The sequence below is a fragment of the Artibeus jamaicensis genome, unplaced genomic scaffold (assembly GCF_021234435.1).
Source record: "Artibeus jamaicensis isolate MK-2021 breed Jamaican fruit bat unplaced genomic scaffold, CSHL_Jam_final contig_64, whole genome shotgun sequence".
NCBI lineage: Eukaryota > Metazoa > Chordata > Mammalia > Chiroptera > Phyllostomidae > Artibeus > Artibeus jamaicensis.
This window is the reverse complement of record NW_026521911.1, coordinates 16,150,789-16,166,651: the sequence shown is the minus strand read 5'-3', so window position 1 is coordinate 16,166,651 and position 15,863 is coordinate 16,150,789. Positions and strand designations below refer to the sequence as shown.

Genomic DNA, 15,863 nt, shown 5'->3' with positions numbered 1-15,863 from the left:
GCATTTTGAATCGCAGGTAATACATTCATATACTGGAGTTGTACTGAGCTCCTCAGTCCCAGATATGAATTCTTTGTTTCATCTAGAAAAGTGATAAGTCCTTAAAGATCCAGGTGTGTGACATTCAGTTAGGAATTAGAGAACCTGCATCCTATATAGATTCTGTCTTTCTCTAACGGATTCTTAGGAAAGTGTATTATTATGTCAGGACACAATGACTTGTAAGTTGCTTCTTGGGAGGAAAACTTCAGGGACTAGAGGAGGTGGGCAAAGCAGAGGATGGTGAAACAGTGCAGGAACTGACTCGCAGAAATAGCTAGAGGTATCAAGGCACAGTGGAGGAGTAGGATCCAGGAAGGTATGACCAGGGTGCTATGGAGGTGAGGCCCTGGGCAGCCATCGAGCTAGGGGCTGTGTGGTTGAGAGACTATGGGGCTGACAGGCTGTGGAGCTGAGGGTCTGTGTGATTAGGGGCTGAGGGGCTGTGGGCAGTAACTGGAGACAACATCTCAGAACCATGTTCTCCCAAGGCAGTAACCAAGTGTACAGGCAATGTACACTTGGCAGTAGTGTTCTTCTCAGAACTGTCTCTAAAGGCCACTTTGTGAGCAGTCATACTCAGGGCTATTATTCTTGAAAAGGTATGATTTTTTTCCTCTGGACTCTTTTAAAATAAGAAGTAAAAACATGCCCAATTAATGGTATTTATATGCAGTTGGTGTCTCTGGATTTTTTTAGGTGGAGGTACATCAAGATTGCTTTCCTTGCTTCCTGAGTCTAGAGTGCTCTGGTTGTCTTCATAAGGAGTTCAACAGTATAAACTCTTATCTTTGACACTTGCTGGTTCTCTTTCCCTTACACTTTATTTATTTAGTTATTTGTATAATTGATTATTGAGAGAGAGAGAGAAAGAGAAATGATGTGCAAAAGAAACATATTGGTTGCCTCCTAAATGCTCACCATAGTGCATCAAACCTGCAAGCCCGTTATGTGCCCTGACTGGGGGTGGAATATACAAACTTTAGGTGCGTGGGATAATTTTCCACACAATAGAGCCACCCAGTTTGGGCTCTCACATTTATTTTATTGGGATTTCTTCTGTAGGTGGTCTTCTTGCTTTGGTTTTGTTCTGTCCATATTTTACTCCCAGTAGTATTTTTCTCTGTGTGGAGATTGACCCTAAAGGGAATTTGTGTTGGTTATGTTGAGAGTGTTGAAACTAGGTTGTACCAGCCTTTTCACATCTTATTGCACACTCTTTGCATATTTTAGTGTGTGAGCATCTTCCCCTTACCAAGTTCAACAGCTGTTCTTAAATTGGCCTGCCATGCCTTTCAATGAATCTCTGTTGCTGACATGTGGGGTCTCAGACTTACCAGAAGTTCTGTCCACCTCCACATTTCCTCCTAAACAGAACCTGATACTACAAGGATCTTGACTTTTTCTTCGAAGATTTGATTTATTTACTTTTAGAGAGAGGGGAAGGATGGGAGAAAGAGAAGGAGACAAACAACAATGTGCAAAAGATACATCAATCTACCTCTCAAATGTGTCCAACTAGGGACCCAGCCCACAGCCCAGGCAGGTGCCTTTACCTATTGAACCAGCAACCTTTTGGTTCCCAGGACAACTCCCAAACAACTGAACCATGCCAGTCAGGGCACCTCATGGATCTTTAGGTATTCCTGATTTGTCTGCTTTTGTTCATATTTGGGGACTTGTCAACTAGGTTTTTTTGTTGGAAGTACATGAACAAAGAGCATCTCCCACCTGAATGACAGTGTTTTGAGTAGTGTGTAAGACCTGTGTGTAAAAGAAGCGTGACAACATAATAGTGGAAGTTGCTGTACTAGGATGCCCACCCTCACTGTGAACTTCTGGCCATGCTGTTACCTCCATCTGAACACCACTTCCACTGTCTCTTTTCTCACTTAGTCCCTAGCTATTTAATGACAAACTCTGGAATAATTTATTGTTAGTAAAATTTTTACATTGTGTGGCCCCCAAACTTTATGTATTGAACCGCAATGCCCAATGGGATGTCCTGAGGAGGTGGGGTCTTTGAGACGGGCTTGAGTCATGAGAGAGGAACCCTCAGAAATGGGATTAGTACCTTACATGAACTTCAGAGAGGTCCCCTGCCCTTTGTGCGAAGTGAGGATACAAGAAGTGTGCCACCTAGAACACAGCCATCAGCCAACCATGTGTGCACCCTGATCTTCCAACCTCTAGAACTGTGCGAGAGCAATTTCTGTTGTTTATTAGCCCATCAGTCTATGATATTTTGCTGCAGCAGTCCCAGTGGAATCCACCTAACATTTTCTATAAATCTACCATAATTATAAATATTAAGCTTACTGTTTATCATACCTAATTACAATTTTATTTCCAGTTTATAAATGTATACCTGAAGAAACAGATAAGCAAAGACATTTTTAAACCCATGTCATTATAATAGCAAATTCAGAATTTTTATGTTCGGTTGTTCAATTCCAGTATATGTGCTCTGTGGACCCAATGATGCTTCCTCTGACTGATTGCATTGGCTGGTCAGTCTTCTGTGTGACACCATGAGTGCTGTGACATGAGAAACTGTAACTTTCATCTCTGTATCCCATGCAGTGAGACATGGCTTAGAAAACACTGGTGCTGAATGAATCAGAAATACATGCTTTAAATTCACAAAGAGAGTCAAATGAATTGACTCTGTGTGTCTCTCCATCTAGCTTGGCTTATAAATCTTTCTACCACCTAGTGGCAAAAATGACATCTGGGATTCTGGTGATCTGAAGTAACAGTAATCGTATCTTAAACTTGTTTTGCAAATAGAATGTTGAGTAACAAGCATGTGACACAATCTGCTAAAGAATTTTCCAAATAATATAACATGTTTCATTGTAATAACTGACATGTCTTATATCTGACAACCTGTTGCCCCCACTCAGTTACTATTACTGTGGGGTAGTCAATTCTAATCTAGCTTATGAGAAAGAGAGAGAAGGGGGCACAGGGGCTTGGGCGGAGGTGGGCAAATGGGGGCAGGAAAATGGCGTCATGTGTAACAGTGTCACTAAGAAAAATAAAGTTAAATAAAAAAGAATTAGCGAATGTAATTAACATATCCGGAGACTCTATAAATGGTGTATTCCCAGCATAGGCAAGGCTAGAAAATTTGCCTATACTCTAGTCCTCTTTTCAATATGGAATAAAATTGTGGGTTTATTATTGGAATATGATGAATGTTTATTTAATATTAGCAAGATAATCCAATTCCTTATACTAATATTCCTAAGGAAAATTTTATTGATAGTTGGTAGAAGTGATTTTTTAAATACTGATACACATTATATAATAAAAACAACAATATATAAGTAAATGGGCATATTCTGAATAAGTTATATTTTATTTTAAATATATATTAATCAGCATAATTTCAATAGTAAATTCTTTAAACATTAGTTTGAAAGTCAATAACAAGACAAATATGTCTCACTATTATTACTTAACACTGTTGTGGATATTAAAAGAACACTTAGAGAAAATATTAGAACTATAAAAATTGTTAATATTACTATTTTTTTGAAAACTGATTACCTACAAAAACAATAAAAATAATTTACTTAGATATCTAGTTATCTAAATGCTCAAACTTTAATGATTTTTCATGTGAAAATGATACAATTATTTTTATAATGGTTGTATGCATGAGAACACAATATGAAAATAGCCAGCAGTACACAGGAAAAAAACTAATGAGAGGGCAATAACCTTAAATAGATTCTCAGACATACCAGTGAACCAAATAGTCGAAGCAACATGGCACTGGGACGAGAGTTCACAGGCAGACCAGGAGACGGGAACAGTGTCCATGTCTATGTCTACTGCTCAGTGTCTATGTATGTACCTACGGGCCTGTGTGTCTGTCTCTCTATCCCTCCCTCAATCCTGAATGATGAAGGTGAGATTCACCTGCACCCGGAGCAACAGGGAGGAATTAAGGCTTCTCTACAGAGGCACTTATCAAATGAAAGTGAATTTAAAACAAAATATAGACATATATATTTGAAGTTATAGAGATGTACGTCTTACAGAGATGTAAGAGTTAAGTATATACATAAACAGTGCTTCCTGCATGAGCTGCCCACTCTCACATTTCAGAGAGACCAACTTTTTCCTCACACCAGACAGTGCAAGAATCCAGAGGTACAGTTCTTGCAGGGGGTGTAGGAGCCACAGGCTCAAGGTGGCCCCTGAAAACCTCTGGCAAACAAAAAATGAGAAAAGTGAAATCTTTAGAAATATAATTTCTTAAAAACTACAGTTGACATACATTATTACATTAGTTTTGGGCGTAGACACCAGTGATTAGTCAATACATCACTGAATGAGTGATCATCCCAGTAAATTTCACACCGATCTGCACACAGTTATTAGACTATTATTGCCTATATTCTCTATGGTATAATTTACATCCCCATGACTGTTACATAACAAGTGTGCTTCTTAATCCAGTCAGCTTTTATGCCCACCCACCCAAGGCCCTCACACCAGCCAACTGTCAAAACATTCCAAAAATAAAACTTCTGACTTCGAAAATACTCAGTCTAAAGCAGTGTGACCTCCATAGTCCAATCATCTGTTTCCAGAGCCGTCACTGCACAGAGTTCCTGGGGATGGTGAAGATGGTGTAGGGGGACCCTATACCTGTGCATAACTGATATTTCTTCTTCCAGCAGGACACTCTCCTCCAGGTTTATGGGCCTGATATTAAGAGTACTCTCCCAAATTTCATAGTCCCCAATGTGTTCTATCCTTTACTGAGGATGGGTAGGGGGATGAAGGAACAAGCAAAGAAATGAAAGGGAAAAGAAGAGCAGCCCTTCCTTTTGCTGCAGATGTCATGGACTTTTGTTGGGAAGCTCTGTGTCCCACCATTTTGGGAATGAACAAAGCTCAGTTGGTGTCTGAGTCAGAGGTGATCCCTGAGGAAGATGAGCTGCAGCTGCTGTCCTCACAGTCTTCATCTTCATCCCCACTCCTGGAGTCTGAGGAGCTACTGCTTTCTGCCTTTTCCCCATCTTCCTTATTTTCTTCTGATCTCTGGGAGACATGAGAACGGCCCCCTCTAGTCCTTGCTGACTCTGTCTCTGGAGTCTGCAGCCCCTGCTCCTGTGCAAGCCTTTCTTGCAGAGCCCTGGCTGATGGACAGAGCATTTCTTTCCTCATGATCTTGGAGTCCGGGCCTCCAGTCATGTTCATGTTCTTACGCTTAGCATAGGATCTCTCTCTGTAAGCAGCATATTCTTCAGGGGACAGACTGCTGAGCCAGTGGTCCAGGTCCACCTTGTACTGTTTCTGCAGCTCCTCTGCCTGCTTCTTGTAATGCTGTTTCTGGCTCAGTGGGACACGCTGCCAGCGTCTGCCAATCTCCACCATGCGCTCCCTCATGGGCAGGTCCTGCAGCTCCCTACTTGACCACAAATCCTGGTGGAACTTGTGGTATTCGTTCATTGGGGGCTTCTTGGGCTCTCCATGGAATTTTGCCTTCTGAGAAAAATTGTTTTCTGGGGGAGATTTCACTGGTTCTACATGTTCCTGAAACTTCTTTTGGACTTTGGTTGAGCTCCTTTTAGGGACAACAGAAGTGTCAGAGTTCTGCATTAGATCAGGGTGGTCCTTCCTAAACTGAGCCATTTTCTTCTCAAATTCCTCTTTGTCTTTCTTGAAATCTTGAATGTATTTCAACTTCATTTGTTCTGGGAGTTCCTTGTATTTCTTAGACAGAAACTTGGTTAGCTCCTGGTGGTTCATCTCAGGGTACATTTGGGAGTACTGGGCTCTCTTGTCTCTGAGGAAGCGGAAGTAAGCAGTCAGGGGTCTCTTGGGTAAATGGGGATGGTTCTTGAGCTTTTCTCTTTGGTAAGAATTTTTTAAATGTTCCTTAGTGTCCTGAACTATTTCTGTCAAAGTACGAAACTTTCTTGTTTGATTGGAAATTTCTAACCACTTGAGCTTGCACATTTCTCCAGAATAATCTTTAAAAGCCACTTTTCCCCAGTCCATCTTTGACTGGGTCATTTTGAATGTGTGACTGTCATTGGGTGGGAGATTATTCTCTAGGAGGTCTAGTAACATCTCAATGTCTTCTTTGGGCCATTGGTCTTGGTCATTAGTCGATGCCATTTCTAGGGCTTTGAGGCCGTTACAAAGTTATATAGACACCACAGCAGAAGCTCAAATATCTTCCCTCTTAGGACTTAGCAGTTGAGCTATTTAAGAAGTTTGCGAAGTGTGGTTCCATATTTCTGAGAAGAAAGAGAAGAAATGAATGAGAAAATCAGAACCCACTGGGATATGTTGTTTATGTAACTGACTTGCTAACAAAATAAATAAAAAATTGCCTACCGCTGCAGTGAAATTTTTGTTACCTTTCCTATGCTACATTTTCACTTTTTAAAATTGTCCTGTCACCTTTCATTGTACCCTGGTATTGCCACATCTCATCAGGGCCTTTTCTGTATACAGTGATAACTGGCTACTCAGGGCTCAATATAAGAAAAAAGTGTTGGTGAAGATGAGCAAAAATAAAAAGAAAAGAAAAATTTTGAAAAGGTAAGGGCTATTGATTTCTAGTGCCTTTAGTGTGGCCACCTTCTAAGTTCACTCTGGTGTCTGTGAAGAAGGTACAGGCTAGAAATATAATGAAAATTTTATTTTCCAATGAAAATGGAATTCATGCTAAGGAGACATGCATTCCACACTGGTATATTTTATGAATGAATGATTACTGGAGTAAATGACTAATGTATAGATTATTTGTAGCGCAGAAAAATGAATACTTTCTAGGGAACCATATTAATTCTCCCTTCAAAAGTCAAGGACCATATGAGAATTATGGAATATCAACAATTTTATTACATTAACTTTTCTTAATTTTTAATTTTCTCTCATGTTTACCCACCAACCAACTCAGGGTTTACAACGCCCACAGTGAAAATGTCCCCTGGTACCCTGACAATTCCCCTGGTGTCCTTGGCAGCTGAAGCACAGGCAGGGCAGGGCCAAGGGCGAGGCCAGCCCTCCCAGCCCTGGTTAGGCAGCCCTCACTGTGCAGCTATCACTTGTACACACAGCCTATCAGTCCAGGGGGATGGAGGACAGCATGCAGCCCAGACCCCAAGCTCCTGCTCCACTCCTGGCCTGTCTGTGCCCCTGGCTTCTGGGACCACACCCCAATTGCCCACAGCACCCAGCCACTCAAATTCCCAGAATGCATGCCCACAGGCCTTGTGTTTTGTTAGAGCTCTTCAGAGCGTGCCTTCAATGCTTGAGGCCAAGAAGCCCGCTCTCTCGCTTTCCTGGAACTGGAGCCCTGCCTGCTTCTCTTACCTCTTCATGCACACTAACTCACACACACAATATATGCCCTGTTCGCCGGACTATGACGTGAAAACTAACATAAATGGTTTTAATAAAAAAAGACACATAAGCAAACTATACTCTGAAGCACCTAAGCTATATCATTGTTAAACTATGAAATTGATAAAACATTAAGAAATAATATTCTAATATTGCTGAAAGTTCCAAGTGGGCACTGTCATATACTACTGGGTAAGGTAAGTGGAGGCAGTCCGGCTTCCTCTCCCAGGTGTCTGGGTAGCTAAGGGAAGCAGTGTTCCCATAGCCTTGAATGGACCTGATAACTAGTGTTCTCAAAGCCTTCAGACTGAGTCCAATAAACTCTTACCATCACATGAAGTGAGCTCACATGTGCAGAATTGCATTAGGTTCTGTCATTTCTGTCATCATGCCAGCTTTGTTCCCCTCGAGTACTTAAACTGTTATGGACTCCCTGCAGGGGATGATAATGGGAGACACAGGCTAAAAGACACATGCCATGATGGGTGCCACTCTGCGGAACAAGAGCCACGGATGCGTGCCACACAGAGAAATGCAGATAAACACGCAGCTTGCAGTGTGCCTGGCTTGCCCACCCATGAATAAAGGCATGCCGGACATTCCAATGGCTGCATGAGTATTATCTTGTCTGTGTGAATACCATGAACCTGTCTGGTTTTGAATGGTCACAACACAGTATATTAGAGTTTAATGAAGTGTAGCTTGCAAATATGCTTTAAAATTTTTAAAAATATGTCTGCCTCTGACCTAGTAATTCTAGTTCTAGAAGACAATCCTGAAAAACTTACTAGACAAGAGTTAATATGCAACAAGTTTACAACAACAATTTCTCTTCTCACTGCATACAGTCACCTACAGTAGTCTCCCTCTTCTCTACCATGTTGTTTTCCTCAGTTTCTATTACCTGAAGTCAACCATGGTTTGGGAATATTAAATGGGAGATCCCATTAAGAGACAATCCTAGATTTTAAATGGCATGCCATTCTGATGGAACCTAACACTGTCACTCTCTGCCCTTCCCAGGACATGAATCATACAGAGCATCTACCCGGAGTCCCTACAGGCTTGTTAGCCATTTAGTAGCCATCTTGGATATCGGGTCCACTGTAATAATATTGAAGTGGTTGTGTCGAAGTGACCTTCATCTTACTTAATAATGGTCCCACAGTATATAAGTAGTTTAGACTTTATCATAAGTATCTTTGTATAGGGGAAAACATAGTATATAGAGGGTTTGGTTTTAGTGAAGATTTTAGGCTTCCCCTGGGGGTCTTGCAATGTATTTCTCATAGAATAAGTGAGAGTAATGTACATTACATATCAGAAACAAACTTTTTTTTTTTTCAGGAAAAACTGAATTCTTCGTATTTCAGGACACCCTTCTTTCATTTCATGGGTGCATATAGTGAGATAAATTATTATCTCCCACAAAAAAATACCCCAAGTCCTAACATCCTTTACCTGTGATGAAAGTGACCTTTCAGAATATTAGATCTTTGTAAGAATAATTAAGTTGAGTGCCTGAAGTTCAGATCATCCCAGATTTGGGGTTCATCCTATGTTCAATGAATGACTAGTGATCTTAAATGAGAAGGGCCATAGAGATTTGAGACAGGGAGGAACTAGAAGAAGACCTTGTAGAGAGAGAAGCCAAGATTGCAGTCAAGCTGCCACAGGTGAGGGATGCCAGCAGCCACCAGATGGGGAAGCAAGAAAGGATCCTCCACCAGAGCATTTTGGGGGGAACGTGCTCTGCCATTCCTTCGTATCGGACTTCTAGCCTCTAGAACTATGGGAGATACATTTCTGTTGTTTAGAGCTACCTGGTGTGTGGCAATTTGTTATTTCAGCACTGGGAAACCAATAAAGATAATGTCCTAGATGGGAGCAGCCAGCTCTTAATTTTCTTTATTTTCTGTGTCTTCAGTTATTGCACTTAGCACTCACACCCCCCCCACACACACACACAGCAAGATTGAGAGACTTCTGCCTCTATAAATAAGAATAAAATAGTCACTGGTATTTAGAAATGAGTAAGAGCATTACTATCTGTAGTCTGAGATATATGGGTGAGTAGAAATTTTTTTAAAATGTGACTGAATATGCTTGTAATAGAAGATTTTTGTCTGCAGTACAAGGATCTATGTTACTTCTTTAACAAACATTAAAACAGGGTACTGGTGTCTCACTCTTTTCCCATTCTCGCCACTCTCCAGAAATTATTACCTGTGAAACCACTACTCAAAAAGTAGTGGAAGATAATGGAGTACTTCTTCAACACCTTTTTTGTTTTTTGCTGTGACTCTCTACTCAGATGTTATGGGAAAATACCTCCAGCCTGTCCCCTTCTGAAATACAGCCTGTCCCCTTCTGAAATAACGTGACTGGGCTCTGACACAGACACCAGACCACAGCGTCCTCTGCATTACGGGTGAGATATGAGACTAATTCACATGACCTACCGAATCCTGTGGAGCAGAAGGGATGGCACAGCTTCTTTTCAAGGGGAGAGCGAGCATCAGAGCGCCTCAACCACTCTCTCAACAGTAGAGCACCCAGACCCTTATCTTGACAGCCTTTTACTGGATTCAGTTTGCATAGAAATACAGGGTGTATATGCAAAGCTCATCAGTGATTGTCAGGCAGAAATGATTAAACAATAGATGATATTTAGAGAACTCTTAGGGCTTATTCTGAATCAGGGTCAGATATTCAATGGCCATAAAACTTTGGAGAACAATCTCGCTTCTTGCTTGGACCCTTATTTAAATTGAGGGTATTAGCAAAGTAGGTTTCACAGGATTTTACATATTCTTTCTTAGGCCTGATTGCCCCAGGGAACCCGCCCTTTCCAGGATAGGGCTGCACCCATCACAGGCATTGTTTCAGGCTTAAGTCAGGCAGGGGAAGTAAGGCAGCCAAGACATTAGGAGACTTCTTGCAGACAGAATGAGGACTCAGGCTATGTCAACGCTGAGGGTCCAGGATCCAGCACCCCCTTTTTCTGTAGCTCCCAAGTCCTTCCCTGGGTCCCCCATGATCTTGCCTCTTAGGCCATCCCTCCCTTGAGGAATCATACCCGTTATTGGCTGACCGATCAAGCATTGGGGGCCAGGTGGGGTGAAGTAAAAAAAGCAGAGGTGGTGCCCATCCAGGGACCTATTTTAGTTGCTTATGATCCCAAGGTCACTCACTCGGCCTTAGCCATGGGGTGGTTACAGCTCCTGAAACCAGGCAGAGCAGTTCCCAACATCTCCCCCATTAATATTTGTAAAATCAATTGTAGTTGTTAAGCCTGTGAAACCTACTATTTTCTGTTCCCCTATGCAATCTCAAGAAAATAACCTTTATATACATCATAAAGCACAAATAAGGATTCAGACAAAGAGGCACTCAAGGGCTGTCAAGACTCAAACTGGTAAATTTAATTCAACAAATCAGTTTTGGGAGTTCAACCATTGTAGATTACTGTGGAGTGTCTGGGACACTTTTTGTTTGGTAAGGCCTTTGCTTGAGCATTAAGGGCCTTGATGTCCCCCCATGTGGTGGGGACACACCTAAAGGGAACATTATGGGGCACAGAGGGGTTGTTGCCCTCTGTATGAGGTGCTTGAGCTTCAGCCCTTGTCACTGGGGCAGGCCCCATTGTCCTCCATTGGCAGACCCAGGCCCCCAAGTGATGGGGTGTGTGTCCATTTTCTTCTGGTTGTTCAGGGTCAGCTGGGCCATCTGTCCTGCTAGTCAATTGGTTCTGAGCTCCAGGTAGTGCAACTTGGTGTCTATATTGCTCATGATAAAGCTTTACGCTTTTGGCTGGCAGCCAGACAACACCTGTAGGGATGGAAACAAATGCACACCCTCTTCTCCCTGATGTTATGAGATCTACAGGGCCCTGCCAAGAACCATCTCCCAGCAGATAGCTATATAAAATCTGATGATAAGATAACTTTGGCTCTTTCTTCTGAAAATGTTTCTTAATCGGAGTATATCATAATTTAGAAAATTATATGTAACCATGGCTAACATAATCAAATTTTGTGGGGAGGACTCATGGATCCCCCTTTTTTGTTTTTTAAGATTTTGAAAAGTATGATGAGCCCATTCTGCAATTGCCTGACTGGTTAGATTGTAAAGTCTTCCTGTTTTACGGTGGATATTGCAACACTAAAGAAAAACCTTAATAGAATGTACAAGGTATCCAGGGCCATTATCAGTTTCAATTTGCTGAGGCTGTCTTAAATGACTAAAGGCCTCCAGCCAATGGGCTTGAATATTTTCAGCAGATTCCCCTGTCAAGGCAGATGTATGTAGGGCACCAGAGTAAGTGTCAATAGAAATATGCACTATTTGAATTTTCCAAAGGGAATGTAAATGAGTGATATGTTTGCCAAATTGTTCAAGAACATAGTCCTCAAGGATTAACTCCTTTGGACGGGGGTGCCTTGCTAAGGGCCTGGAAATCTGGACATTCTTTAATAACTTGCCTAGCTTGGGAGCGAGGAATATTAAATTGTTTCCGATTTGCCTGGCTATTTTGATGAAAAAACTGATGAGAAGCTGCTGCTTCCTGGAACACAGTAAGGACACTGACTACAGCATCTGCCTTATTGTTACCATACACCAGGGGCCAGGCAGGCCTTAATGGGACCGAATATGAGGAATGAAGATGGGGTGTTCTCGCTTGTCAAGGAGGGACTGCAGGGTGAAAAATAGGTTAAGTAAATTGGGGTCAATAGAAGTCTTAATGAATGCCTGATCTAGATGCAGGATAGTATAAACAATATATCCTGAGTCACAAACTATATTCAACTGTTCTTGGGGCCATTGCCACAGGGCCATGATTGCAGCAAAAAGCTCAGCCCTTTGAGTAGAGGGGTGTCCTGAGGATACAAAACTTCTCCAGTCTTTGCCCTCTTGCCAGGCAAAAGCAGCCCGTCCAGTTTTTCTGGACCTATCAAGAACACAGTTCTTGCTTCATTTATTGGTCTTGAACTGACTTTTTCTGCTAGCCTTATTTGAAGGAATGTTTTGAAACCATCTATCTGAGGGCAGATTAATTTTTAGTTCTCCTACAAAGTCAGCTATGGCACACTGAAATTCTAAAGATTGAGCTGCCAATTGTTGTAAATAGACTTGAGTTAAGGGGATGTGAATGAAAGCAGGGTCATATCGAAATAAATGTTGTGTTCTCTCATGTCCTTTTATAATAAGGTGACTCAATGCAGTTATATATGTGGTATAATGGAACAGAAGGGGGAGGCAATTATTGACCCACCCAAGGATGCCAAAAACTGTCAAGAACACATACACACACAGGACTAAAAAGGGGGTACAATATGCTATTACCAAAAGGACCCCTTACTAGATTCAATTGTCTGCCACCTTAGAAAAAATGTTTCTAGATGCCAGAGATTTGTGAAAAGGAATGGAAATGTTTATTTAATGCTATACAGGCTTAAAGTAGTTTTGTATCCTCAGGACACCTCTCTACTCTAATGTCTTCATTAAAATACCAAAGTCCTTTTGGATACCCACGGATACACACAGTGCTTCCTTCTCCCCCTGCCCTAATTCAGGGTACCATAACTCAGTAAAAGAAGTAGGTGTCTGTGATTCTGGTTGCCGGTACTTTCAGCTGTGTTCCATCCAGGCAGGATCTCTAATGAATCCAAAGCCATGTGGCACCTTCTCATGGTGCACCGGCAAGAGTTCTTTCACCCTTCTTCCAAGCAAAGTCTCTCCTGCTTCCCAGGCCACGTGGCCAAAGGGAGCACCCAAAGCTGCGTGGTCCTCTTCTACCAAAGCTGCAGGGGTCCCCACTCTGGCCAAAACTGCACGGTTCTTCTCTCCACCAAAGCTGTGGGGAGCAGTGGGTTTGCCACTCTGCCAAAACCTAGTGGTGATTCTGTGTTAAAGCCGCATGGGGATTCTCTCTACCCAAGCTGTGGGGGTCCCCACTCTCCCTCAAGTACGTGGCTCTCTCCCTGAACTGCCACAGCTGTGTGGTCCTCTTCCCTACCAAAGCTGCACATGGCTCTCTCCTCAATGGTTGCTGAGTCTGGGTGTAAATCCTCATGCCAGTCCTCCTCTGTAGCCCCATTTCCTCCTCCTCCCACAACTGGCTACACTTGCTAGCACTCTCATATTCTTCCAGCTTTACTGGGCTTCCATTGTGAGTCTGGACAGTTGTGGCCCCATGGCAGAAAGCCAATCCTGTCCAAGCTCTCACACAGGTGCTGTCACCTGGGGAATCTGCCCCCAGTTACATCTTCCGGGGGATGTCCCTTTCCATGTCCCTGGCTCAGAGCATGGCCACAGCTATTTAACATATCTATGCAGCCAGTTAAAGGTTATAGATATGTTAAATGACCATGGATTCGCTGCAAAGCTGTTGCTGTACAACATAGCTCTGCATGTTCCTGCTCCATTTGTCCCTTCTCCCAACTCAAACCTGCGGCGGGGGGAGGACATCCTACATATCTTTCTACTATTTCCTGGGCACCTTGAGTTTTGGACCCCATTCCAAATCACTTTTTTGGTGCCACCTTCCTGGCTGCACCCTGTTACAGTGGTAATAGTGTGTTGTGGTTGATGAGACAGAAAAAGGCCCTCTCTCATAGCTAAGTGGGGTGATAGCTGTCCTATAAGCCTCATTAGAGTTCCTAAGGTTGAAAAATAGAAAAGCCAAATAGGAAACTGTGAATTAATTCTAGTTTGTTGTCACTGCTGAATATGTTGACTTATTATATAATTCTTGTATGGTCTCAGAGGACAGTTTTCTGGGGGAATTAAGATCCAGGTCCCCTTAATGGGCATTAAACAAATGAGGTAATTGTTGGGTAGGTATTCCAAGGCTGGGTCTCACCCAGCTGATTGCTCCTGGGAGTTATCGGAGGTGATGAGTCAAATCTTTGGGTGGATTAATTTGAAGGGCTTCAGGCTGAATTGTCCTATTAAAAAAGATATATAGCTTAAATATTTCCAAGGTCCTGAATGCTGGATTTTTTTCTGGAGCAATTACTAGCCCAGCAGAGGCTACAGAATTTTTAAGAAAAGAAGCAGTTTTTGCTAACATACCTTGTGAAGGAGCTGGGATCAGGATGTCATCCAAATAATGATAGATAACTAAATTAGAAAATTGATCTCTTGCTGGCCAAATAGCTGTTTGAATAAAATGCTGGCAGATAATTGGGCTGTTAAGCATTCCTTGAGGCAAAACTCTCCATTGAAACGGCTGCAAAGGCCGAGAATTGTTAATGCCTGGGAGGGAAAATGCAAAACACTCCAGATCCTGTTCTGCTAAAGGGATTGTAAAGAAACAATCTTTTGGGTCAAAAACTAAAGTGGCCAATCCTTTGGAATGCAAGCTGGATTGGGGACTCCCAGCTGCAGGGCGCACATGGGTTAGAGGGATTCACCGATTTTTCTTAGGTCATGAATAAGACTCCATTTACCAGATTTCTTTGGTACAACAAAAATAGGCATATTCCAAGGGCTGTTAGGGGGTTCAATACGACCTGCTTCTAATTGTTGTTTAACTAAAAGGCAGGCCTGTTCAAGTCGCTCTCCTTTAAGTGGCCACTGATCAATCCACACTAGCATATTGGAGGGCCAGGTAAGCGGTAGGGGAGTTCTAAGAGCAGAGGCCACTAGGGGAAATGCAGCAGAGACATTTGCACCACCCCCAACCCGCGTGAAGAGATCACGGCCCCAAATACTAAGGGGCATAGGCAGGATATATGGTCAAATTCTCCCTACCTGTCCTGCTGGTCCGTAACATTTAAGAGACCACACACTGACTTGTGGTTGAGAAACTCCTGCAACACCTGTTACAGGTGTTCTGCTGTCCATTAGAGGCCGTTCTGGAAGCCAAAACTGATTGGAGATAATAGAGATATCCGCTCCCATATCTATGAGGCCAGGAAAGGTCCTATCCTTTATTTTTATTTGTAAGATTGGTTTATTTAATTTAATTGATTCTGTCCAAAAAAACTGATTGACTGTCTGCACTACCGAAGCATTCCTCTCCCCTCACTATATTCTGAGTCTTTAGGATTACCTAGGGGAGTAGCAGCAGCTGGGCAATATGCAGTTGGGCAGAAATAATATGATAACCAGAAGCTTTGGGCATGATTTTAATTTCCCCTTGGTAGTCTGAGTCAATGACTCCTGCCTCAACAAAAATGCCTTTGGTAGTAATACTGTATCTCCCCAAGATTAAACTGACTGTTCCTGGGGGTAAAGGTTGCCAGACACCAGTGGGAGCTATGATTACTCAATCCTATTCCTTTAAGATGAGCTCATTGGTGAGGACCAAGTCCAGCCCTGCACTTCTGCAGGTGGCTGCATGAAGGTTGGAAACTGTGCATTTCCCTGCATTCCTTGATATTGACTGTCATTCTGAAAGCTCCAGTTGGGGTTGGGGATTCTGGAGTAGGTGCCCC

At 42.5% G+C, this 15,863-nt stretch overlaps 1 protein-coding gene across 1 annotated transcript; it reads right to left on the bottom strand.

Annotated features, from left to right (window-relative positions):
• Positions 1-4,953: 4,953 nt before the first annotated feature.
• On the bottom strand, positions 4,954-6,183 carry LOC119061456 (upstream-binding factor 1-like protein 1). Its single transcript, XM_037162008.2, has one exon. The coding sequence runs from the start codon at positions 6,181-6,183 to the stop codon at positions 4,954-4,956; it is 1,230 nt and encodes a 409-aa protein (XP_037017903.2).
• Between the last annotated feature and the right edge of the window lie 9,680 nt (positions 6,184-15,863).

What these genes read in the sequence shown, in the direction of transcription:
- LOC119061456 (XM_037162008.2), bottom strand. Translation starts at nt 6,183, where the DNA reads ATGGCATCGACTAATGACCAAGACCAATGGCCCAAAGAAGACATTGAG.